The sequence below is a fragment of the Simochromis diagramma genome, unplaced genomic scaffold (assembly GCF_900408965.1).
Source record: "Simochromis diagramma unplaced genomic scaffold, fSimDia1.1 OVJJ01000293.1, whole genome shotgun sequence".
Taxonomy (NCBI): Eukaryota; Metazoa; Chordata; class Actinopteri; order Cichliformes; family Cichlidae; genus Simochromis; species Simochromis diagramma.
In genome coordinates, this window is record NW_024386801.1 from 973897 (window position 1) to 1001546 (window position 27650).

The window sequence follows — 27650 nt, forward strand, 5'->3', positions numbered from 1 at the left end:
AATTATGTAGTAACCCTTAGCTCTGTCGTCTGAAAGGCTCGACGTGTGTGCTCCTGTCACGAAGATGGATATTTCTCCTGATGAATTTTATCTCCCGGTCGCAGCTGGATTTTTATTATCTATATGCATTTACTCAAAGTCTCTGAGACTTTCTGCTATGCTGAACTTGATATTCCTCTGTCTTAATAACAGTACTGTTAAACCTTTCACAGCTGATGTTGCATTAGAGCAGACGCTGATGTAGTCGTGCACCTTTTGCCCTGCCCTGTTATTTGGTTCATCCTCCTGCACCAGTATCCCGATCTCTCCTCCACTCTGTTCCTTCTACACTTGCATTACTTGTCTCCCCTCCACTCTTCAGCAGCTCTGTTAATTCTGCACCATGTCTGACTGGTCCTATTCCCCTCCTGCTCCTCATACCGACACTGTGATGGACCTTATCTCTCCTGTCACTCACGCTCCTGACAGCCATTGCCCAGATTTATTTTCCCCCTCACTCAATTTTGCACTCTCTTTGCCTGCCTGTCTTTCTGTTTACTTCCCTTCTTCCATCCTTTCACTTTTTCCCCGCTCTCCGCTTTGCGATGACCACGAGAATATGCTCACCTGCAATCCGTCTGTCCCGCTGATAAAGACATTTGTGGTGATGAGCACAGCACCAGGCGTAGTGCGGCAGGGCCACGTCAGTGTTGTTCTATCTTGGGGGATGGCTAACAGGTGTCATGGATTAGCTGAAAGCCTTGCATGATTGCTTCACTGGCTCTGAGCTACACACAGCACTTTACTCTGGGTGATGCTGAGGCGTAGCTGGCCTGAAATGGGACTGGATCGGTGTGCCGTATGACAAGTCGGAGGCATATTTCAAGGGAATATAGTACACGTGTATTTGTGAGTGTCCTCGTGCAGTTGTTAGACAGAAAGCAGCGTGAATGGATCAGGTTAGATTAACATCTTGGGTGAGAAATTCATAGAAAAACTTGAGCCTTTGTCTTCTGCGGCTTCCTTTATATGGTTGGAGTATTTTACTGCCATTCTTTGGCTTCACTTGGAGGCTCAATAGAAGGCTGATCTGAGTGATCGTGTGTCTTTTCTTTTTTTCTATTGATGAAACATGATTATCTCGAGTGATTCATCCAGAATAGCAGCGCCTGATAAAGAAGTGATTTCATATTCCTACTAAAAACAAAACGCTGCTGTCCCTGCCCACGGGACCCCAGAGTTTGTAGACCTAAAGTTGGAAAGCAGCCTATTCAAAGTTCACCGACGATGAATCTAATGTTTGATTCTCGACTCTGATGAAACATGAACTCATTCTTTGAAACCATCAGTGCAGGAACCAAAACTGCATGTTGGATTTTGTCTTCAGTTTTGTCTTCTGCAGAAAAGGTTGGCTGTTAATAGATTGCATGTAATCAATTATATTTTAAAGGGAAAAACTGTTTTCAGCTCAGGTCCAGTTTTTTAAAAAATGTGCCCATGTTTTTATGTATCAAACTAGGTCGTCCTCTCAGGTTCAGCAGTTGCCTGATTTACCAAAAAAGAGCTGCAAAATGACTGTTTTTGGACGAGTTTATTGCATCAATGCATGAAGGGAAAAAACAAAAATTCTGCTTTTTATGAATCTGTTTTCTTAAGTAACTGGAAGTACTCTGCAATCATGATTCTGTCCATAAAAAGCAATAAAGGATTTAAACTTTATGTAATTTAAACATCAAGGTCGTCTTTTTGTCCAACTCTTGAACCTTTCCTGCAACTGCTGCTGTTTGAAATTTGCTGATTCACTTCTATGGGCCTCAGGCTCGGGCTTTCTGCTGCTCTGCCCCCGTCTTCCTCTGAGATAAGAAACATCACTTTCCTTCCTCTTTTTAAGTCCAGACTCAAAACTCACCTGTTCACACCAGCCTACTCCACATAAACTTTTCCATCCTGCTACTTTAATTTATTTAGTTGCTCTATGTTTTATCCTTATTATTTGGTAAATTGTTACGTCTGTTGTTGTTATTGCTTGTGTACAGTGTCCTTGAGTGTTTTGAAAAGCGCTTTCTTAAATAAAAATGTGTTACTAAGCTTGCAGACAGGAAACTGGCTGGAAAAGCTATAGGCTATTATGCAGAGACCAAATAAACAATAAGCTTCTCTTTAGCATATTTTGTAATTTTGCAAAATACCAATTAAAAAAAATTATCTGCAAACTCATGTAAAACATCTGTGTTGTTCTCTGATAATCTTCTTGTTGCGTCCTGACTAAGCTGAAAATGAGCATGTCGACAGTGATGTCCTGTTTCCATCACAGCCAATCAGAAGCTGGGCTGATAAAGACTAGTGCAGAGTCATTTGACCTGGGAATAAAAGCAAATTGTAATCTTTCCCACTGAAGAGAAAGCCAGGCGTTACTTTATTAAAGCAGTTTTTTTTTTATCTCAATTGCACAGGGACTCTAGAAACTGATTTAGCTGCAAAGTGCTAAATTGAACTATGGAGGTTTTACAGGAGAGCACACAAGTGAACTGCAGCACAAAGTTGGAACTGTCAGATTGTTGTCAGGAAGTTAAAAACTTCTCAGTCTTCGGGCCATTCCAGATGGACGAGCCGGCGCTCAATCATACATCAGTTGCTACACTTGAATGGCTGACCTTGCTTCTGAGGCATATGGGTTTTTAATGCCTGCCTGTATTCCTGGAATATTTTCATTAACTAGCTTAATTGACAAATAGAGAATCTGAAAAGCTGCTTTGCTAAATGTCAGATTCATCAAAAATCTATCTCTGGAAGCAGCCTGCACACAAGCTGTAGAAATTTAATAAAGACACAGGTAAGCTCATTAACTCCCCAGGCACACTTACTGTATGCAGGATTAAAGCTGTGAGCAGTGTAAAAAGCAAGTGGAGAGGCTAGACGGAAAAGTATTCCATGCCTGGGTGTGGGATTGTGTGAGAAGATGAGCAATCGCATGCACAATGGTAGCTTGTTGCAAATATTCGCAATGTCTACACCTCGTTCTGCTGAGAGCTAAGCTGCTTTCAAAAGCTGATAAAGGAAAAGCAAAATATGTGTGATTCTTGTCTAACTGCGGTTTCTTTCTAACCTCTATGTTTTATAGAGCCACCAAGGGGCGAAAGTAATGAGATGGCTTCATCCTTAATCAACTGAAAAGTCCTGAAAATGTTCATGATTTTTGGATTTCTCCGAGTCATATATTTTTCTTTCAGATGGTCTAAGAAACTGTCCAATAAAAAGAAAAACCCACTAACTAACTTATCAAAAAGACAAACATCAAGCGGCTGTGTCGCAGTGTCTCCCTGCCGTGTCGTGGCAATGAAGCAAATGCTTCTCAGAGGCAAAATAGTCTCGTCTTGAGAGATTTAATGTGATGGGCTGCTGTTATGTGTGCTGCATGTCAGAGAAAATCTTTGGGGCAGCAGGGACGTGTCACAAAGTACTTTCCATTAGGACAAACGAACAGCTGCTCAGCTGCCTGTCAGTGTAGCCACAACTGCCATCTGTATTCATAACACTTTGTGACAGACATCCAGGAATAATGTAAGCTGATCTTCAGTCATGTCTGTTTGTGTGTGACTGTACATGCTGCAGTCTTAAATATATGGTTACAATGTAACTGGAATCGTGCACATTTCTTCTTGTATTTCTCTGTTAGAGGACAGCAAAGATGGATCAGTAATATTGATATAGGTAATGGTTTACAGTATTGCACTCAGTGCAGAGTGACACATGTTTACATAGTTCTACTGTTTTTGGTCCTGATGTGTAAGCGCCATAGATCTGCACGAGGACAGGGTTACTGGTCTGAAACAGGCAAAAACTGCCAGCTGCCAATGAAAGACAAATTAAAGGCAGTATAAGAAAAAGGAGGCTTTTTCTGTACTGGTGTTAATGAGGCAGAGCGCATTTAATGTTACTTGGGAAAGCTGACAGATGTGCATACTTTTCCAAGGCTTCACATCTCTGTCTCAGGCGTTTTGCCAGAAGTTAGGGTTTCTCTTGCACATCCATCTGTTGGAGAAGAGGTGGAATGAATGTTGTTGACAATGCTGAGATGAAGGTTTTGTGGTTCCATAAATCAACCAGCTGTTTGGCTTTGGCTTGGAGATGTTTGCTGCGCGAGGTTAGACGTGCTCTTGAAATGAAGTTGAAAGAAAAACATTAATTTAATGATGAACAGTGTTTAGTTTTGCAGATATTTGACCGTAAAACAACGTGTTAAACAAATGTTCACAGCATTTTGACAAGGTGCATCTTTTTTCCTCCTTTTTAGCATCCTGAGGTACAATGTTCCGCTTAAACGCCACGATCTATGGCACGTTCGGTTTGCTCTGCAAATAGTTCAAATAAAGTACAGGCCCTACTTAATTCAGCCATCAGGCAAACCAAGAGCAGTCACAATACGTGCTTCTTCTGTTTGCAAAGTTTACTCTGTCATACAAGACCAAAGACACCAGTACAGAGATAATTGTACTTTAAAAGGAAAATAACGACGGATGTAAACAAAAGCTGGCATCGCAGTCATCAGGATGACGGCGCTGAAACTGTCAGCTGAAACTTGACGATATCAATTTGTTTATTTTTTCTTCTTATGCTGTTGTGCCTCAAATGACTATCACCCAATTATCTTCTGACAGCATGGCATTACCTAGAAGATTCATGGGCCAGATTATTGGAAAGTCAGACATAAAAAGAGATGGGAAGCAGAAAATCAATGGCAGCTTCTTTTTTTCTTGGACTCTTAAATGTCTGAAGTGAAGGGCTCTGATTTATGGTCACTGCCAACACTGACTGGTTGTCTATCTTTGCCTCTATCTGCATGTTTGAAGGTGTGTGTTTTCCTGCGTGTTGCTTATTAAGTCTCGGCGTGCATGTGTGTCCAGGTCGTCTTTTGTTCTCAGAGCCGCTGCTCTAATTGGATCTGTGTGTGGGTGTGGGAGTCTCAGATGCTACAGATAAAAACAAACTTGACTGCGATGCACTCTGACTGCTGTTGTCATTGCGCCCCCTGATCGTTTAAGTTAGTTGAGGCCAGGTGTTCTGCCCAGTAGTTAGTCATTTCCTTATACTCTTGGTTGTTTTGTGCTCCAGTAGGAACTGGACTTTTGTCAGTGGTAAGGCCGCGGCTCAGTGTCCACATCACACAGAATAACTTTTCTCCAAACCGCATGACTGCCTCACATGATTAAACCCGTCTGACTGGCTATCGTCGGTGTGTGAGCTTCCGAGTGTGTCTCTGCCGTCCTACGTCTAGACGTGAATAACAAGCAGTTGTTTCTGATCACGGTGCCTTGTGTATTTCAGGCCAAGATTTTGTGAAACTGCTTACACCACCTCAGGATTTCCCAGTAAAGCTAAAGCAATTTAAATTCCACCATCCCTCGCTTGTTTACGAGTGAGAATCGGGCCTTTTATGCCGACAACTCTCTCCTATTTGCCTTTGTAGCAGCTGTTGGCTCGCGGGACAAAAGGACCAAGAGTACACGTGTGAGAATTCACATTCTTAAGAACACTGTGTTTCGCTTCTGTGTGCCCTAAATGACTGTGAATGCTTCACAGTGTTTTTTTTTAAACAGGCTTTGGATGAATAAAAAGGGAGAAAAGAAAGGAAAGAGAAAAAATCAATGTTGGTCTCTCTTCAGATAAATGCACGAAGCCCGGCAGTATAAGGCAGTAAGAGGGTAATCTGTGAAACAACAATACCACGGGCTGACAAGAGACACAGTAATCTAGGCTGGACCAGAACTATCCTTAAACAGAGTGTTCTGTGTCTGAAAGATTACAGTGTGAGCTCTGACACAATAATGATCCCGACACACACACACACACACACACACACACACACACACACACACACTGGCAGAACTGCGTATGCCTGCCCAGCACTTCTTCAAGGGTAACCCTGATCACAATGCAGTCTTTAGCAGCATCAATAAGAATCTGATTGAGGCCTGCTGCCAACATTGAGCCGTGAGGCAGGGAGTGACTGACACCGCAAAAATAAATGAGATGCGCTGTGGGGAATCGGCTCTGGAGACATAAATGGTGTTTATTGTGTTGCGTGTGCTGTGCATGCATTTGTGTCCCCGACGTGACCGCGTAGAATCTCCTCATCTGTTCTATTAACTCTTAATCACATGCTCTTCTTTTCTGTTCTGCCATTTTTTCAAATATATAACTGCGTAGACAAATTGATTTTAGTGTTGCACGGGCAATATAGATTCATACAGAGTAATGTAAACATAGTTCTGCAAGCAGCGAGGTACCACACATTTTGCACACAGGAAAGAAAACTGAGATGCATGTGCTCCATACTGCTGCCTGCAGTCCAACCTTTAACATCATGCAATATAAATTTGTCTACTGGACTGTGCAGGAATGCAAAATGTAAAACTCTGCAGAAACATCTTTTTTATGATTTCCTTGTGTGCAAATATGGAATAAGCGCTTTTTTTACTCAAATTAGAAACTGTATCAACTCGAGGATGTTAATTTGCCCTAATGTAGTCCACCTAAAGTAAATTTGTACCTGTTCACATCCAAGTCTGATTGGCTCAGTATGCAATAGCGCTGCCTCTGAAATTCATTTCACATTCAGTCTTTGAAGCCTTTAAAGTTACGTGAATCTACGTCTTCGTCTCTGGAATCGCGCTGATTTGTTCTGTTATATTTTCTAGATTTGGGGCTCCTCGGCCGGCCTCTCAGTAATCTCGACTTGTTTCTGTCTCCCCTCACAGTTTGAAGCTCACGTGTATGAGGGCTCAACGGGCGTTGTGGTCAACCTGACGGTAGATGACAGAGACGATCCGGCCACAGCAGCGTGGAGAGCCATGTACTCTATAATCAGTGGAGACCCGACGCAGAGCTTTGAGATTCAGACCAACCCGGACAACAATGAGGGGATGCTGTCGGTTGTCAAGGTAAAGCACTCTGTAAGAAACATTGGGATACGTTCATATATTCTCATAGATAATATAATAATATAAGTCTTACATTTCTAATCGTTGTCTCCTCTTAGCCACTGAACTATGAGGCGTCTGAATTCCTCAGCCTGCTCATCAAAGTGGAGAACGAGGATCCTCTGGTTCCCGATGTTGGATATGGCCCGAGCTCCACAGCCACCGTCCACGTCAGAGTCGAGGACATCAACGAGGGCCCTGTGTTCTTCCCAGACCCCCTGATAGTCACCAGGATGGAAAACATCCCTGTGGGAAGCTTTGTGGCATCACTTAATGCTACAGATCCGGATATATTAGAGAAACAGAGTATTAGGTAAGCAGTCTTTAGACATACTTTTGTGGTAAAAGTGCAACAAAGTCAAAAAGAGAGACAGCTGCAAACTGTGGATCATCTTGGGTAGAATAAATGATGCAAGCGAGGTGATCTGGCAGGGAAATAGTAACTCGCAGTTTCAGCCCGTAGATCATCACCTTCCAGCTGCTTTGACATCTCACGCCGTCAGTCCTCACCCGTCTGCCTGAGCTGTCGCGATCCCATCTTTGTATCGCCAAATACGTCCGATCTTCCCAGCGTTCCCGGTTAGTTCGTTTTATTTGTCTGCGTAAACAGACAAAATATACTGCCCGGATAATGTGCACTTTATTGGCACAGGCCAAACTGTTCTCCCCAGTCAAGTGAAAAGTCCCAGAATCAGACAGCTCATTAACTTTAACTCTGTTACAGAAGAAGCCCTCAAATATCACCATCATCATAACTGCAAGGCTATTAGTTGCACCGTGTGCCACAATAAAAATTATTCCTCTTGCTGCCAGAGGGAGTCCCATAGTTTGCTCTGTACTTACGTTTTACAAGATAAAAAGTCATCGCTGCATTTATTGCCTTTCAGGCCTAATTTCGACTCATGTTTCTGCACCTTTGCAGCTGCATGTCATATATAAGTAAACACATGGGGCTATTATAGACCGAGGGCAATAAAACTCATCAGATCATGACTTTACTGCCCAAATTATTGATACTGCTTTATGTGCAGTAAAACGTATTCGCTGTGGCTGTGTTAAATGCTACAAAACATGGATTTATTATTGGATAGCGTGATAGAGTCAGGACCTCTACCAATAAAGCTTTGATAGCTGCTTGCCTGACATCACACGTCACCTCTATGATCCTATAAATATTAGAAATATTGGATAATACAAACTAGCCCCAAATGACAGCTTTAGAAGTACCAGAGAGGTCATTGGTGGGTTTATACAAGGAATATGAAGTTTGTTTGTTTTCTCTGTACATCTCTTTACTCTTTAAATAGACGCTGTGTAAGCTTTAAAATAAACTCTTCATAGCAAAAGAAACAAAAGTTGAAGTAAAATGTAGAAAGAAAACAACAAAAGCTGGAATCCAAGACAAATACTTGTCAAAGTCAAAGCACCCATCTGTGCAGCACAGTGCACTTTAACAAGGATAATGATCTGTTTGAGGCTGACAGACCGTGAGCTTGGCAGTATTTGGTGACAAACAACATTATTAGACAGATCAAAATGTTGGCGATGGCCCGACATGTAAAGTTTGGGGATCACGGGAAAGCCATCCAAACCTCACTGTGGAGCATCCAGACCATCAGACTCGAGTCCCTGTCTGAGTCCATCACAGGTACACGTGGGAAGCTAAAGTAATGTGATAACAGAGTTAAGCATAAAGCCTGGGACTGACTAAATATATCAAACTGTGTCAGAGTGAGGGTGGTCTCAGCATTAAAACAATATTCAGCAGCTTTACTGGTATTTTTGTCATTTCACGTTACATTTCGACTGCATCGTGTCTGCAGCTGTTGGTCTTCGGTAACCTGGTTACCACATTATCTGTTCCTCCGAGAGAAAAATGTGTTGACGCAAGCCTTGAGATTCTCCAGCATGTTCTCATTAAACTACAGCACAGCTGGGCTACTTCCTGTTTGACTCAGGATAGAGAACGTCTGTTTTGTGTGGCAGGCAGAAATTGGACCCAAACGCAAACTCACGGGGGATAAACTCAAAAAGCACAGCTTTAGTGCTGGAAAAACAGCTCACAAGTTATAGAAAACTAAATATAAAGCTCACCAGGAAACACAGGGAGGCTCACACACAGTCATGAGGGAGACGCGGACCTAAATGCACAGAGGGTTAACGAGGGCAGTGGGAGCACACGGGGAACACAGCTGACACAGATAATCGTAACGAGACAGGGCAGGAGTGACACAACATGACGCATACTGACGAGAGACTGTCAAAGTAAAACAGGAAGTACACAGAGGTTCAGACAGGAAGAGAGAGAGCACGGACATAACGGGCTGGGGAAAACATTGAATGAAACACAAGGAGGGGAGACGAGGGCTCACAGATCCACAGAGGGGCACACAGGGGGTAAAAGTCACGAGGGGAAATCAAATAAGGAACAACTTAACAACCCAGGAACCTAAATGAAGAACAAAATACATGAAAACTAAGAATGCTGGGCCAACATGGCCCAGGATCACGACACCTACTGCTGTGAAATATTGCACTTTTCCTTATATTTTCTTATCTATATATCTCTGCCTATTTACATCTTAGGATACAAGATATTAAGATAAATGGGGACACGGTGGGCCGGTGAATCTTGCAAAGTGCCTCTAATTGAATATAACTGTATAATATTACTGAAATCACTATAATAGGTCCCTTATAAGCTATAGTGTGTTGATCATTTAAAAGCTTTTGGTGATCTTTTATTTTTTCACAGTTTTTCTTTGTTTTTTTTTTACATGTTCTTTGAATCTTTTATGTAATAAATCTTTCATCTTCTAACTTTATCCCACTTTGCTCATCTGATTTTCAGCATGCGTTTTATATTCATTTTTATGGACCCTCTGTTTATTGTCATCTCACCCTCTTGACATTTTGGCAGTAACACTGACTTTGAGTTGTCGTAACTGTGACCTGCAGACAGGTTGAGGACATAGTGAAAGACAGACATTTGGAGAGGTGGGAGCAGAACGGTGTGCATAGAATAAAACGGCATTATAAAAAGCAGGAGCTTTCTTTGGCTTCTTCTCTCCTTCCCTGTGTGCGTCTGCATAACAGTGCAGGTGTGTGTGCGTTTATGTGTATGTCCAGTGTGTGTGCCGCCCTGGGTTGAGTAGGTCAAATGCATTTGACGTGGAACACAATTCGTCTGATTCGCTGGTCAGAATCTGTAGCACTCAGGTCCCAGTGCACACATGCATGCCTGAACACCACGCTGCATTTATTCTATCCATCTATGTGGCACTTTGATAACATTAAAGGTCATGAATCCTCATAAACCTGGAATTAATCCATTAAAAATCTATATTTCTGGATGTCTGTCCCCTCTTGGACAGCTGACATCAAGCTAACTAGACAATAACAATAGCTGGTTATAAGCTAACATTTTGTTAGCTAATGTTAGCCTAAAAATGACACTTTCTCTCAGGTAAACGGCGTACATTCTCACTTTATATGAGAGTTTATTCCCTGAGTGCTTGAGGCTGTTAATGTTCAGTCCAATTTAAAGAAAGTTTCTCTAATTCTGGGTAACAGCTGCAAAAAACGCAGCGCTTACCTGCAGAGGAGCTCAGGATATCCTCAACAACTCACCTTATTATTACTGTCAACAGACAGAAGTGAGCTTCACTGACTCTTCAACATGTACCGGACTTCTTTCACACGGCTGATGTAAACAGGGACCTGACAGCCTGCACTACAGACGGTGGGCTGAGATGCTTGTCCTACAGTGACCACTGTAGATAGAATTATTGGTTAGGGGTTTGCACTGTACCTTTAAGAGGAAAAATGCAGTTAGAGATGCATTTTTACCATAACATGTGCTTTTCTTTAAGCTTTTCTATAAATATACCAAGTGATAGCAACATAAAGAAAAAGAATACCAAGGGCCAATGAGAGGAGCTTGTGAAGATGTGCAGGGTGAAGGCAACAGTGCTGCTTGTGGTAGTCGGAGCACTCGGAGCAGAGTAAGGATTTGAGAAGGGGCCAAACTGTGATGGATGGGGTTAGTGCATTTTCAAAACTGCTGCTGTGCTCCCTGTCTATCAAAAGTGATGAAGGAGGGACGGGAAATATTAAATAAACTAAAGAAATATGAAGGTACAATTTAAATTAGGATCTTTGCTAAGCCAACACTGGTTCATCCTTTGTGTTGAGGAAAACGTTCTTCTGAAACGGCAATCAGTGCAATAAAGAGGTTTGATAGTAATTATTTCCCACTGTGGAAAGCTTCATCATTTTACTGGTGTGTTCCACTGTGGGAGCAGAAATCAAACATCTTTTAGGATGTAAGTTTTTCTATTTTGTTACTTTGTGTGCTACATATGAAACATCTGATTATGAAATGATGGCCTTCGATAAACCTGTGGTGCTTCACTTATTTAACTGATCAGACGCCCTCTCAGTCCTGTGTGGAAACATTTTTGATTGACATCTTCTCCATTTTTATCTTCCAGTTCTTAAAATGAGACCTGCACACACTTGTGTGGGTTTAAAGTGTGTTTTTGAGTTAACTAGTATTTTTTTAAGAGTAATAAAAATGATAAGAACCAATACTTCAGAAAAACATGCTAAAATTAAAACACGATGCCAGATGTTTTTGTAATGTACCGTCAATACGCTCACTGGGAACAACAAAGCCAAGTACTCGTGTATCAAGTACTTTAGAGTACACAGAATTTCTGCTTTAACAAGACGTCCTCAAAGTAGTCCAATCCCAATGCCATCTATTAAGTAAAAGCAAAAGATTTCTCCTTTAAATGATGTGCCTTTGATTGCTCTCATTTCCAAATCAAATTTCAGTGGTAATGCTAATGACTGCCTAATTTCTGGTATGAAAGAAGAACGACACACTCGAGCGGTTTTGATCAGAGTTGCGGTAAAAATCAACCAAATTTCTCCTCAGTGAGCACAACAAACTTAAATAAAGGTGAAATCCTTGTTTTTGTTTTTTTGCTAATCTCACTGTTTCTCTGTGACCAGGCAGGACTTGAGGGAGTCTGGTCATCAACACAAATCTGACATTTTGTGAGTCTGAATGACAGCCTGTGTGTAATTTGTTACCACAAAGTACTTAATGACGCTTTCACACGTGGTCAGGATGACTGAACTACCTCCACATTAATGAACGTTAATGAAATGTGATTTATAGGCCTTATCACTCAAACGATGACAATTATTGCTTCAGTTAGAGGTTCGAGACTCTGTCTGAACAGACGTATCGAGGATGGGGGAGGGCTGAACTGTGGAGCTTCTTATTATCAGCTCTGTAAGGTTAATCAAGGGGTTCAGATTATCCAATGTATTACAAATCTTCCCTTACTATTTTTTAATGAAAATCCATCAACAGATTATCTGCCCGTGTGGGCGTAACCGCTAAGCAAAGAATAAATGAAATCTGTTACACTTTGACCACAAACCCTTTGAAGTACAGTAGCACAGATTCCGATGGGCCCCTCAAGGCCTCGCAGCAGCTAACGATCTCAACAGCTGTCTTCTCTTCATGATGTAAGAGAAAATGTTTCTTGCACGAATCACATGATACAACTTATGTGACTAATTTTGTCTGAAATTTCCAACAGAATTAATTAAAACTGCGCTAAAGGTAAAACTGTCTTGTTTTTACTGTATTCAGGACAAAAACAGAGCAGCACACGTGCCATATGTACAGACTGACCTGTGGCGGTCTCTACTCTCACTTGGCCCTGTAACTTACACAATTACAGCAAATACGAGTTACGTTAATCCCGCTCAGTATTTAGGCCAAACCATTAGGCTCTGGCGGATTTGTTTCATGTTTCTGCAGATGGAGCACTCTAGCCCTCTTGACTGGTTTAGAGCTTTAGTTAAGCAGAATGGTTTTATGAAAGTGCTGAGAAGGAAAAGCACATCAGACAGAGTGACAGTGAGGATTGGAGACAGAAAAAGCTGGACTTTTTTTGACAAAAGTTTATCTCTCATAAACCACAAGTGCTCGGCTTGTTGTGTGGGCTCTTGACATTGAGGAAGTATGTTGCACTTCAAGGTATAAGTTAAATGGGAAAGTTTGCATCCTCCAAATCCTCTCTGAGATTTGACTCGCTGTGCTGCTCTGATGTTATTCTGGTAGGCTGTGAAGAGGGGAGCAACTAATCAGAAGTGTCATTAAGAAAGTTTGGCGAATTTAATTAGGTCTCATTTCTGGTGACAAGACTCTCATCAGTTGTCGAATAACTATTTACACTGAAGTAATTGATGCTTGATGGTGAAGGAGACAGGAAGCAGAGAAGCTGAGCTGCACTCAGGGCCACGTTTTCAAAACTTTGTGCACTAGCCTGTAGAGTTTGTGCTGAGCTGTTGCTAACCAGCTCACACATACATACAAGAATAGAGATGCTTTCGAACGAAAGTCATTAAATAAGTGTTGGATAGAAAGTCTGCTCTTTTAATAGCTGTGACTGCAAAAATAAACATGTCTAATGTGTTTGTGAATGTGTTGTCACGTAGCACCCCGTGTCCCAGTTTAGCCAGTGTTCAGAGTTCTGCAGACTTGGCCGACTCTCTGCTACGACTTCTCCATCTCCTCCAAAATATTTAAGATGTTTTCTTCCTCTTGCTTTTGAAAACAGGGAGAATTTCAAACAGTCGGATCATCCATTATTCAGCAGCTACCTGTCTGCTTTGGCTTTCTCACTCTGGTCCTGTACGAGTTAAAAGGGATGGGACTTAAAAGTAAGAGGATGGGATACTGGAATGTCAGGCATGAAAACTGGTGTCTAACTTTGAGGGACCGAGGCAAGAGAGGAGAGTGAGACAGATCAGCTGACGGACAGACTGACTACAAGTGTGACAGCAGTGTGAGGCGCTGGATGTTAGAAAGTGTCCCGAACTCGAAGATATTGAGGAGGCGCGGGGAGATGGATACTGCACCCAATCAGCATAGATCTCCACCCAAAAATACACAAGCAATTGCTTTTATAATGTCAGGGTTTGACGCCCCTTCTCGCGTTTTCCAAGAACATTATTTGCATCTTAAGAACATTATTTGCATCTTAAGAACATTATTTGCATCTTTTACAGACAATGATCAGTTTTAAGAGATAAATGCAGACACAGAAGTTCCCCTCCCTAGCATCTTCGTTCAAATATGGCGATGAATCCAGGCCCTGAAGGTCCCCAGGGACTTGTCACCTGTTACTAAGCAAACTCAAACACAGGTTGCTGAATAGTTTCAGGCCTTTGCTCCTGTTTCTAGATTATATGAACTATATGTGTTTTGTAAGTGTGTATGCAGTTTTAACCTTCTATAGCTCCAAGTCACTTACACAAAAGATCGTCCGGACATCGCGCCGAACGAAGCTTATGACCTTTAATTAATTGACTGAGCTTCAACTCTTTAATAAGCACAAAATGCAATGTGTGTATACAATGATTATGGCTGCCCCTGTAATAAAAGGTTAATGTAAAGCCCACAGGTTTAATAACCATCTTAATGCAATGTTAATGCTGCAGGATATATTGTAGCTGTAAAATAATTTCTTTAATTCCACAAAAGGCTGGCCTGATCGGGGTCAGATGGTAAATAAATGGTAAATGGCCTGTATTTGTATAGCGCTTTTGCTAGTCCCCCCTAGGGACCCCAAAGCGCTTTACACACCCAGTCATCCACACACACATTCACACACTGGTGGAGGCAGCTACAGTTGTAGCCACAGCTGCCCTGGGGCGCACTGACAGAAGCGAGGCTGCCATATCGCGCCATCGGCCCTTCTGGCCAACACCAGTAGGTGGTAGGTGAAGTGTCTTGCCCAAGGACACAACGACGAGACTGTCCGAGCCGGGGCTCGAACCGGCAACCTTCCGGTTACAAGACGAACTCCCAACTCTTGAGCCACGATCGCCCCACCCCAGATGGAGTGATCGTGATCAGATCAGCCTGAGATTGTCCCTGCCTGCACCAGGATGTCCAACATGGGAATAAGAAAACAGGCAAGACCTGAGAAAAAGATTACAGCAACAAATAAAACGTGTAGCTAGTAGATAAATCTGCTTAATAATACCTATGCTACATTTCTGTCAGGTTTATATGGTTGTATCACTTAAGGCAAAGAAATTCCAATGAACTGCCAGATTGTTGACCTGTAATTATAACATCTGGCTGTTTAATCCTGCTTCGACTGATGTTTGGTCTGATTCTCAGACACTTGAGTATCTGTCTGTTTTTTTTTTTAATTTATTTAACCTTTATTTTACCAGGAAAAGTCCCATTGAGATTAAAAACCTCTTTTTCAAGGGAGTCTGTCTTTGGGTTCAGAACGCTTCTGCAGCTTACAGTAATGGAACAATGTGATGTTCACTGGGATAAAGTTTTCTTTCAGTTTTGTGTCTGTGTAAAGAGTTGTGTCACGTTACATGCAGAACTTCTTTTACTTCGTGTGATTTTGGGCAGCTCTCTCTCATTTCCACATTGCAAATGTTTGCAGTCCTGTATGTCGGGTAAATCAAATATTCTGGTTGTGCCAAAGTGCACAAAGTACGAGGCAATGGGGACGGAGGGGGAAATAAAGTACAGAGCAAATCAATTTTGCTGTTGATGAATTTTTACTAGTTGATTTTAAAAGTCATCTCAAAGTTCAATGTAGCCAACAGTTTGAATCAAAATGTGTCATAATACGCATAATACACAGTGCATTTAGCCTCCAACCAATCTTTCTCCTCGTCTCAATACATTAAAAAATCAGCCCTCAAAGGACTGCACAGTCAGTAACTGAGTCATCGCTACAGTGTATCGAGTTTTGCGTGTGGGTTCACTGTTAGAAGAGGTCAGGAGAAATAAGTGTAGAGCAGCAAGAGATGATTTTTTTAACCTTCTGAAAACAAATTTGCTGCTTTCTTAAAAACGTCACACAATCCCCGTTTTTCTTCCTTTGACTGATTTTGATGCACATAAATGTTTAGATTTAAATCAGAAGCTATCAATGATCAGTAATCCCTTTTCTTTTATACTATATATTACATATATTTAAATGTAATACATTGTTTTATACTGTTCCCATTTGTTCTTTGTTACCTTGTGTTATGTGTTGGGTCTAAACTTGGACCCCGCTGACCCAGAGACTTACTCCCATGAATGACAAAAAAGAGCAAGGCAACAGCGGTCGATCGATTTACTTGCAAGGGAGGCCTCGTCGGTATCTCAGGAACGCACTTCGAATCCCATCACGAATGACCCCGACGATGGCCTCCTCTCGCTGCCTTTCATTGTAAAACGTTCACAAGAAACAATAGTTTACAATGGTTCACGCAAGTACCCGCGTAACCCCCCTTGGTTACAAAGACAAGGTGCTGTGTGTATGTGTGTGTCTGTGTGTGTGTGTGTGTGTGTGTCTGTGTGTGTGTGTGTGTGTGTGTGTGTGTGTGTTTGCGTGACTTCCTGATCACAACTGTTTCTAACAACATCCTGGTCATAAAGGGGGTAATCTCCCCCACAGGTTCAGTTCCTGTATTGGTTCACCATAAACAACACAGTGAATAAAAAGGGCAGGAAGCTTATCAAGCATCAAACAAACCTTCACAAGGATGTGCTTGTGATAAAACACTACAGCCCCCCCAGAACTTCGAGAGGCTGGGGAGGGGACAACACAGAGAAACAATGTAGAGATGGTAAGCATAAAAATGACAACATTTAACAACTCACTTTAACATTATGGCTCGTGTAGGGGTGGCCAGACCATAACATAATGGTGATCCCTCCTCGACCCCAAGCAGCACACAGTTCATACAATTTGATAAGAATTCTGTACAATGAGATGATTTAACACAAAAGAAGGAGCGGGCTATAACTTCGGGGTGGACCTAACGCCAAAACAACAAACAAAAGGAGCCTATCTAAACTTACCTACAAAAAGAATTAAACCAAATGACAGAAACTTACCTCCCTAACTAACAAAAACATCAAGTACGTTGTCTCCAGGTAGGTAGCCAATCCGCAGGAACCGTCTCCTGGATCCACCTATGACGGAAAAGCACCTGCACGCTTAAATTTGCATACGAGAGACAACATTACGACAGCAGTCATAACACCTTGTCTTCACTTTCTTTGGATCTCGTAAAAACAAACAGGCATTACAGTCGAATGCTTAATAATGTAAATATGTAATCAACCAAATATGTAGCAGCATCACAACCATATCGACTTGTAGACGTGGTCGGGACGACCAACTGCTGAAGTTCAAACTGAGCATAAAGGCCATGAAAGGTGTTTTTGTGCCTTTGAGCATGGCATGGCTTTTGGTGCCAGACAGGCTAGTCTGGGATCTTCCCACACGACCACATCGTATCCAGCAAGAGAAAATGTAAGAACAGAATAGTCAGACTGGTTCAAGCTGATAGGAAGGCAACCGTAACTCAGCTATAAAAGCAGCTTGCATTTGACTAACCCCAACTGGACAATAGAAGACTGGAAGATGCTGATGAGTCTGGGCACTGTGACTTTCCGATGGGAGGATCGGGATTTGAGCAACATGAAAGCATGAATCCGTCCTTTTACCAGTGCTTCAGGCTGGTTCAGGTGTGGGGGGAAATCTTCTCGCTACACATTGGACCCTTTAGTACCAACTGGGCATTGTTTTAAATGGCACAGCCTACCCGAGTGTTGCTGTCAGTCCCTTTATGACCACATTGTACACATGTTCTGATGACGTGCTGTCACATACTGTCATGTTCAAGAAACCAGTTTGAAATGATGTGAGCTGAGTTCACTGCACACAAACAGTCTCCACAGTCACCAGATCTCAGTCCAATCGATAGTAAACATTTGGCATTGGTAGAGCAGTAAATTTGCATCTTGGCTGTAGAGTCAACAAATCTGAAGCAACTGTGTAACACCATCATGTCAATATGGACCAAAACCTCTGAGAAATGTTGACCTTGTTGAATTTATGCCCCAATAAATGAAGGCAGTTCTCAAGGCAAACTCAGTACTAACAAGATGTACCTAATAAAGTGGCAGGTGAGTGCATATCTACCAGTGTTCTTTAGGAAACAGCCCCTAGCTACTGTAAATTCTCAAATGGTTGAAGAAATGTTTCTATATGCAGGTCGGTGTGAGTATGATAGTTAGTGTGTAGACTCACACACTGATGCCAAATGACAATTTAATTAAGATGGACAACATTTCTGTCCCAGTTTAACTTGCAAACCAATACAACAACCAACCTTTCTCATGTGGTGTGACTAAAAGCACCCACGGGAACACGGAGAGGAAGGAGTAAGGGTCTCAGAGGAAGGACCAATCAACAGGAAAGCACCTCTCATAGAAATGCTTGGAAATGTACTCCCCACTAGTCTAATTGTCTGAGTGTGTGCAGCTTAAATAAATATCTAAGTGGTGCGAAATGAGGGGATGGGAATCTCAGTAATAAGAAACTGAACCGGTGTCGTGCTCACAGTGAATGAAATCAACCACAGTGTAAGGTTAGCCCGTTACTCTGCTGATTTAAGGCTGAAGAAAAACTTTCAAGGATGCAAGCTGCCGGTTTTTCATTTTCATGTCACTCTGCTGAGCAAAACGGGCTGAGTCATGCAGTCTCCTCCATTTTCCTCTCTCTCTTGCTTGCGTCCTGGGATGTGAAGGGACTGATTACAGGCTAATCAGCTGTTTGGAATTTGGTTCTCATTTCTTGCAGCTGAGTAAAGTAAACGAGTGTTAAAAGAGAGAAACAGGATCAGGGGCAGGGAGAGGCTTTCATACACTCAGTGTGCCAGCAAATAATTAAAACAATCCTAAAAGATGCCAAGAGGAGAAAGCAGAGAGTGTGAAGCAGGAGTAAATTGCTTTTCTTCCTGGTAATTACAGGTTTATGCTTTTCAACTGATGCAAAGAGCTGCTATTTTGCACCTTATTATGATAATAATATTTTCTTGCTCGATGCGTACGTTCAGCTGCACGTGTGCGCGTCACCGGTTTGGGCTGTGTTTTGCACTTTGCTCTGTTCCTGCTTAATAATGACAATGCAAACTGTTCATTCTTCGAGTTTCAGGCCACCATCTCTCTGCGCACACTCTGCTGTTGCTGTTAAATCGACACAGTGGGCCTTTGTTCAGTATACTCTGTGGAGCGTCTGCAGTTGTTCAGTGGAACTGGCACAGAGCCTCCTCGAGACTTCACCTGGCTCACAGCAGACGACAGTGAGCGGGCTGGAAAAAAAGCTTTGATGCTTTTCTGGTTCTGCAAAGGTAGGCTGCAAAGGTAGTCAGAGGTAGGCTGAGTATTCATATTCAGTCACATACTTGCTGGGTCTGATTTAAGCCAGGATTCAGTGTTCCTGGATCTGCAGCCGCACCGGGAAAAGGCAGAGCAAAAAAGCATGTAATGAAAGACGAAGAGTGGCTCCGTTTACTTCAACAATGAGATCTGTTTTGTTCCCTTTCTTTTAGTCTTTGTCCATCTGTGCTGAACTGCTTTCATCAAGTTTCATCAAGTAACGGGATTACTTTTTTGGGGAAGTAATCAGCAGTGCTGGTCAAGTTACTTGAAAAAAGTAATCAGTAACTAATTACTGATTACTTCCCCCAAAAAGTAATCCTGTTACTTTACTGATTACTTATTTTCAAAAGTAATTAATTACTTAGTTACTTAGTTACTTTTTAAAAACACGATTTACAACCTGAATAGGTGATAAAGCGATAGATCTTTCAGCCCAATTCTACTTTTTCTACATAATCCATCATACAAAATGTAATCAAATGGAAAAGTCTCTTTTTAAAACTTGTTTTATTAGTTTTAATCTTTTAACTTTATGCATCAAGCAAAGATTTAATTATCTGCACCATTCTCTGACTGGAAGAAATTAGTTTAACATTTAAACCTATTTTCTGCACATTCCAGCACATAAAATAAAATATTTTTTGTGTTTACACTCAGTCTTTCAAATAGATGCAAGTAAAACACAGCAGAAAATAAATAAAGTCAAAGACTCAGCGGTCCTGTTGCTCTATTTTCACCTGTAAAGCAGGAGTGGGGCAGGCGGAGGTTTACCCTGGTGCAGGTGTGCTGCAGCGGTCAGTGGAAGAATCCGTGAGTTTCTCTGTGAGTTTCCCATTACGTCGTAGCTACTCGGTGCTTGTTTGGAAGTTTAGGGGTTTTTTCGCTGTAAAAAGACGTTTTCTTCCCACGCACAGCGGACACTAATGTTTTTGTCCCTTTTTATGGAATCAAACTCAAAGTAAGGTCAGTACTTCCACGCTTTAAACGCTGCACGCTCATACTCTCTCTGCACTCGATATATGATCCATTGTTGATCTGCACACAGCTGTTGTCACGAACATCGCACTCGCTTACGTCACTGTCATGAGACATTCTCACAAAAAAATCACGGTTTTAGTAACGCAGTAACGCAGCGTTCCTACGGGAAAGTAACAGTAATCTCATTACCGTTTTTGCAATAGTAATCCCTTACTTTACTCGTTACTTGGAAAAAGTAATCAGATTACAGTAACGCGTTGCCCATCTCTGGTAATCAGTAATTAGTTACTGATTACTTTTTTTAAGTAACTTGATCAACACTGGTGATCAGTAGCTTTTGCTAGTGTAAAAGTAAAAATAATATCCACAACAGTAAATGGGTGATACTCACAGATGTTCCACGATGCAGTAGCTTTCTATGTTTTCACTCGAGACGGTTTCTCACGACTGCCAATGAAACTTCTCACCACATCCTAAAAAGAAACACCTTCTCACCTTTTACACCAAGTTGCTTTGCTCACACACGCAAAGACAAAGCTGAATCTGTTTGATTGATGCGACACACGCCAGCTTTTCTCTGGTCCTGCCACATTCATTTCCTCTGCATGGACCCGCTGCACTGTGCTGATACAGAGCAGAAATATGAACAGGTGTGACATGGGTAATTTGTTCACATGGCCTAGAGCAGTAGTTGGCCAAAACTGGGCAGCTCCGCTCAGTTTAGAGTTGAAATCCAGCTCGCAGCGGCTGACCGAGGTCTCTGTAGGCGACCCCAAAGAAATCACTCATGTTTTGAGAACAATGGCTCCAAAGCCAAATTCCCTCTCTCGCTCTCTCGCTCTCTCGCTCCGTCCTTGTGTCTCAAAGAAATGTTAAAAGGAAATTTTATTATATCTCATTAAAAGTAATGCAAATGTTTGTTGAACTCTGGTTTCACTTACAATAAATCAGGTCAGTTCAACACTCGATGTGTAATGCTTTGTGACTAAATGGCCTGTATCCACATTTTTAAAGTAACCTGAGAAATCAAATGAAAGCAGGACAAACCTTCACCCAACTGTCCTCACAGCTTTAAGCAGCTTTAAGCAGCTCTTCAGCACAGTGTTCAAACTGGATTTATGCTTTACACAAAGGGATTTAGGTGAGTCTCACCATAAATACGTGTTGTGCTGATCCATCGTCCAGGCGTTATATCCACTACCACAGCACTAAGTGGGCGTATTCTACAAGATTAGGTGTTATTTAGTTACTAAACTGCAATGCATATAAAAGTGATATTCAGACTATAATCATAATGCAGAAAAGGGCTATTAAATTAATAAATCATGAGGGGTATAGGGCTCACACAAATGCACTCTCTATTAAGACACAAGCTATAAAATTCCAGGATCTGGTGAAGTTTAAAACAGTGCAAATAATATATAAGGCAAGGAAAGGGATGCTCCCAACAGAAATAAGTAAATGGTTGAGAGAAGGGAAGTGGAATTTAAAATTACAAAGAGGAAAAACAACTTTGAAAGGATTTCTATTTCTATAGCGAGAGTTAAATTCTGGAATGAGTTAAAAGAAGAAATAAAGGTCAGTAGTGATAAAAACCAGTTTAAAATAAAACTCAAAAAAGACATTTTAAATAAGAATGAAGAAAATGCAATTAACCCAAGACAGCAGTCAAGGTGATGTTTATTTTCTTTTGCAAATGAGTAAATCTAAACATAGTTTTAGTTGAATATGAGAAAATATTTTTTGTGACGTTATGCTGTAAGTTGAAACCATTGTATACGTTTTTGTTGTTCGAGGAAATGATTACGATGTAAACCTAAGCAGTGTTGGGAAGGTTACTTTTAAAATGTATTCCATTACAGATTACAGAATACATGCCCCAAAATGTATTCCGTTACATTACTCAATGACAGTAACGTATTCTGAATACTTTGGATTACTTAATATATTATCATGCTTTTTACAACAACGTGAATGTACTATTGCTGTGATTTATTACTATTACTGAAGGTCCGCGACTCCGAGGGACCTCCCCGCCGTATTAGTCAAGGGACCTCTGACTAATACGGCGGGGTCCCTGTCGGCTCGTAGCCGAAAAATAGCTTTACTTTGTTGTCTGGGTCACTTTTCTTGCGAGAGACAGAGAGAGGCGTTGAAAGGCTGCTCCAACGGAACTTATTGTTTTCGGAGGAAAACATGAACACGGTGTACAGTCGAGTCTTAATAGCTTACTTACAACTGGGCTCGTCAGGCTCTCTTCTTGGCTGCAGTGGTTATTATTATATTTACATGCTTCCAGCTCCCGTTTTTCCTCGATGACAACTCGTACCTTTCCACTCCCCTTTTTCTCCCTCCTCTTGCTCACAGACCCATAACGTGTATGGCAGTCCATTCTCCCTGCAGCACGGACTACACTGCCCATGAGGCTACATTCTTGTAGCATTCTGCCTGTTAGCTTAGCACAACAACAACAACAACGAAAAGGCGCTCTCTCACCCAGGAAACACACAGTCGCAGAGAGAGAGAGAGAGCGTCGCCCTGTAACCATGGCAACCGTAACGCTGCCGCCTGGAACAACAGAACGTAGCTGTCAAACAAAACCCAAACAGTCCTGACCCGCGACAAAATGAAACAGGAAAGTACCGCAGTGTAATCCATTTATTTCAACAAAGTAACTGTATTCTGAATACCACCTTTTTAAACGGTAACTGTAACGGAATACAGTTACTCATATTTTGTATTTTAAATACGTAACGGCGGTACATGTATTCCGTTACTCCCCAACACTGAACCTAAGGGGGTGGGGCTAAACAGGTATATACTTCTACCTACTCCTTTTCAAACAACTGCATGGAATGATGTTATGAAATGTTGGTGAAGTATATGTTTGAAATAAAAATGAACTGAACTGAACTGAAAACTACCCACATTAACTTTTTTTTCCCATCAGAATGTTAAAAATTCAGTATTCACATAAATCGGCCTCTACATACAACAAAGCTTGTAGGAGGAATGCAAATTTCTAGTGGTTTTACTGATAAAGCAATGTGACAGAGCTCTGGAGTCCATGCATATACTTCAGGCCAAGGCAGAGTATATCCATGCATAATGCAGAGTCCGGTTTTCACAGATTTGTTTTATTGTTTTGCTCTGTTTTTGTCCCAAATGGTCAGAAAGTCTGCAGATGTCATACATAGTGATGTCTGTGTAAACTTTGCTTAAATGCCTCACCAACATGCAGACAAGCACAGAAGGTTAATCCGTGTTAGTGCCGTCCCTGAAGATTTGAAGGTCCAACAACAGGGTAGTGTCAGAAGCCCAACAGGTTGGGGCCAGACTGGTGGTGCTGGGTCACAGTTCTTACCTGAATTGGAATTTATTGAGATCTTTGGTTATAGCCATAGTTGTCTGACTCGTCCCAGATCACCATTGCAGAAGCAACAGAGCCAGCGATCGAGAAGGGCGAGAATTTGTTTTCCTGATGCACTTACACACAGTTTCGGTCTCACGTGTCCCCGTCTTATCGCCATCCTTGATCCCTCTTCTTATCTCACCTTCCCTTTTTCTTTCCTTCTCCTCTCGCTTTGCAAAACCGCAGATTTGGATGAAGCGTACAGTTGCCGTAGCCAAACGCAAGCCGGAACAACCTCTACTTCTTCTGCTTCCCTTGATTGATGTTCTCATATCTGTCGCTCGCACACACACTCAGCGGCTCTCAGATAGAAACAGACTATTAGCATTGGCTCTGTGCCGTCTCCATTCTCACAGTAAGTTAGACTCAAATCAGAAGAAGATCTCGCTGGCAGAGGAGAAAGAAGAAAATGATAGAGAGACAGATAAAGACAGTGAGCTAAAGTTAGTGCCAGCTCAGAGTCCAGACAGGAAGAAGAAGATGGAAACAAACGAATGAGACAAGTGCATAATAGTGTTTACTGTGAAATGCTGTCATTGCCAGCCGAGTGTATTACTATACATCCATCTAAGTTGCGGTGCACAAAACTGAAACTGTGCTCGTGTGTTGTGCATGAGAAATTAAAATTGGCTGTGAAGGTTGCAAACGCTGAAGTCAGAGTCGTAACAGAGTATCGCAGGAGTGCAAAATGGTCAGTATATCGAGCGACCCAGTAAAGCAGAGGTGCGTGACCCTCTCCTCCTCTCCTGCACACATCCTGCAAGAGTTTAAATATTTAAATTGGATGCATTTCCCTTTTCCTCACATAGCCTTATCATTATACTTTAAAGACCCATGAGATCACCTGGGAACCATATATTGTGTTATTTGACTCTGATCTGTGTCTCATTATGCATCGCTATCTTCTTCTTACTGTTGGGCATTTTCATCAGGGAAAACAGTATTTTAGCTTCCAGCCTTTCCGGCGCCCCTACCTGGATTCATTATGTGTCTTTGAACAGCTCAGACCTCTGAATATGAATGACGCCTGCATCGCTCTGATACAGGTGAGTAGTTTATTTGATTATTCAAGGAAGTAAACAAATTACCATGTAAGGATGAAAAAAGATGACTGAATAAACACTGGCATGAGCATATTAGCATGTTTTTTTCATCACCTGCTCAAAGACAGTCCATAGATTATCTGAACACAGAAGAATATGCAACAACGACTTTAACCCTTACAACCAGTGTGAGGCAAATTTGACCCGATTGGATCTGACCGCAGGAACATTTCACTAAAGTTCATCCATTTAGGGGGTCATATGATTGTGGTGAGTTTTCACAACAATTGTATAGAGAAAAAAGACTATGAGGGAGCGTGCTTTTTCCTTTCGTGCCCCATTTTTGTGGAACAAGCTCCCTGAAGATATTAGGCAGGCATGCTGTGTGGAGGGTTTTAAAGCTAAGTTAAAGATCCACTTGTTCCTGATCCTATGTGTCGTAATTCCATGCCAGTTTTTACTGGTTCTAGCAGTTTTTAAATTGTCTTGTTTTTTTCTGTATTGCTTTATTTATTTATTTTTATCTTCAAATAGCTCCTCAGCATATCATTATTATTGTTATTGTTGTTGTTGCTTTTGTTAATTTAGTGGCTAGCATTGTCACCTCACAGTTTGAAAGACTTCTGGTGGATTATACGATTATAAAATCACCTGAGATGCCAGTGTGGGAAATACAGACACACATGTTTCCATCCATCCTCTTTCCGGATCGCTGGAGCCTATCTTAGGCTTGTCTTAGGGCAAGAGGCAGGGCTAACACATAGACACAAACCATTCGCACCCACATTGTGCAAAGACTTGTGCAGGAAGCAAACGTGGGAGTACATGCAGCCTGATGGTGGAATTGAACTCAGGACCTTCTTGCAGTGAGGCAACAGTGCTACCACCGTGATGCCCCTGTTTCCTGCCGTCACTTTAAATACATATACTAATTTGCAGTAATCAAGTTTTAGGCTCCAAGTGTTAATTAATATGGAGATTCTCATTATAATTATGAATGATCGTTCTGAGGATGATACAGAACTAAAGGCAGCGTTTCATGGCTGTAATAATGTTTATATAATGAATCCCAGCAGCTTCGGATGCTCCTGGCAGTTTCACTCTCAAAATCTATATTTGTGAAAGCAGATGTTTTCTGCAGAAACATGTTTTACCTCAAATATCGACTTCCCTATTTTGTGAAACACTGATTAATGAATAATTATCCTTTTTTTTATGTCAGATAGTTTTAATCCTGAATTGATCAGTACTTCAAAATTTGTTGAGATGTATTATGAGGGAATTGTTGAACCATACTGTGAGGGTGTAGAATATGAAGAGTATGTAAGGGTTAAACTAAAAAGACGTAGAACTCAATGGATTAAAAGCAGGAAGGGCTGAAACTTCAATCCCAGGAATACGAAGCTAATCTAGTAAATGGGAAGTGTTCTGCTAGAGAGCGATTGGCTGTTTAAATGCAGGCGATGAAGAAAAAAGGCAGAAAACTGAAGTAAAATGAAATGCTTTCTATGTATGAAAGCAATGTTTTTTTTTTTCAAATAAAACAGTCATAAGAACAGAAATTATAAGAATATCCTAAATGACAGTGGTGCACATTCTACAAAGGGAGGAGAGAGCCTAGATATTCATTACGTCGCTGTAAAACCAACACAGGCTCAGCAGGAAAACAGTCTCAGCTTTAAGGGGAAACAGATGAATTCAGCGTATGCTTTGAGAGTTTCATGTGGATTCTAATCTAATCTTTTAGTCTCAGTAGAGCAGGCAGCTGTTTTCAGTAAACAATCTCTCATAAGCGCTGCATAAAATGGCAGAGAAACAAAGTTAGCTTCAAAGTTGGTGAAGATATTTAGCTGCTAAACAGCAGAGGTTTCCCTCAGTGGGGGGATAGTGGGGTAAAAGGTCACCATGTCCAGTTGTGACTAACTCGTTATGGAGTTTTGTCCCTGGGTGGTAAGCAGTTAATGTTGTTTAAAGTTTAGGAAACTTTAAATTAAGGAGCGGTCAAACTCATTATTAAAGGCATACTACTGAAGCCCGTGACCCTGAATCCTCCCTTAGTTATGCTGCAATAGGTGTAGGCTGCTGCGGATTCCCATGATGCACTGGGTGTTTCTTCTTCACTCACTATGTGTTAATAGACCTCTCTGCAGATGGCCCCGCCCCTCCCTGAGCCTGGTTCTGCCGGAGGTTTCTTCCTGTTAAAAGGGAGTTTTTCCTTCCCACTGTCACCAAAGTGCTGCTCATAGGGGGTCATATGATTGTTGGGTTTTTCTCTGTATGTATTATTGTAGGGTCGACCTTACAATATAAAGATTTGGTGCTGTATAAATAAAATGGGATTGAATTATTAAAGCCATACTACTGAACCTGTGAAAACTGTTGTGTGATATCCTCCCGGGGTTTGTCTGATTTAGGACACTTACTTAGGAAACAGGAAAAGACCAAAAAAAATGCTTTTAGTTGGAGTAAAAATGTAGATTAAGGTTCTTGAAACTTCACACATCTGGGACTAAAATCACTGCTGTTTTTTCCGTCTGCCTGCACGAGTTCTGCAACTTTTTCCAAGTGAAGTACTAAATCGCTAGAGAACCTATTCAAGCTACAAAAGGGTTTGTTTTATGTGTAACTATAGTTTGAATGTTCACAGGGGACCAGGACAGGCACTTTACACCCAGCTCTGTTCTACCAACATCACCCTACTTCCATATAATTACTTATTCTTTGCAAAGAAAAAAACATGGAGCTTTCCAATGCATGCTTTATGTTGTAAAAGTTCAGATTTGCCTTCCTAACTTCAAAAATGCTTGCATGAGTGGATTCGTGGGCGTGAGCAAGTAATCATGAGATATTTAAACAAGTGTTGATACTGAGCAAGTATACTCACAGAACCAGTTACGCCAGTCGGCTTTTTCAGTGTTGTTTTGTTTAGTTTTAATGCAGAATTATCAGCCTATGTTGTTAATAGTTTAATCCTC

The 27650-nt window shown here is 41.5% G+C and overlaps 1 protein-coding gene across 1 annotated transcript in view; it reads left to right on the forward strand.

The window, feature by feature from the left end:
* Nucleotides 1-27650, forward strand: part of LOC120730458 (cadherin-13-like) — a 169869-nt gene that overhangs the window by 100534 nt on the left and 41685 nt on the right. The window contains 2 exon segments of the mRNA XM_040026866.1: nucleotides 6738-6920; nucleotides 7019-7272. Of these exon segments, the coding sequence (XP_039882800.1) occupies nucleotides 6738-6920; nucleotides 7019-7272 (437 nt within the window).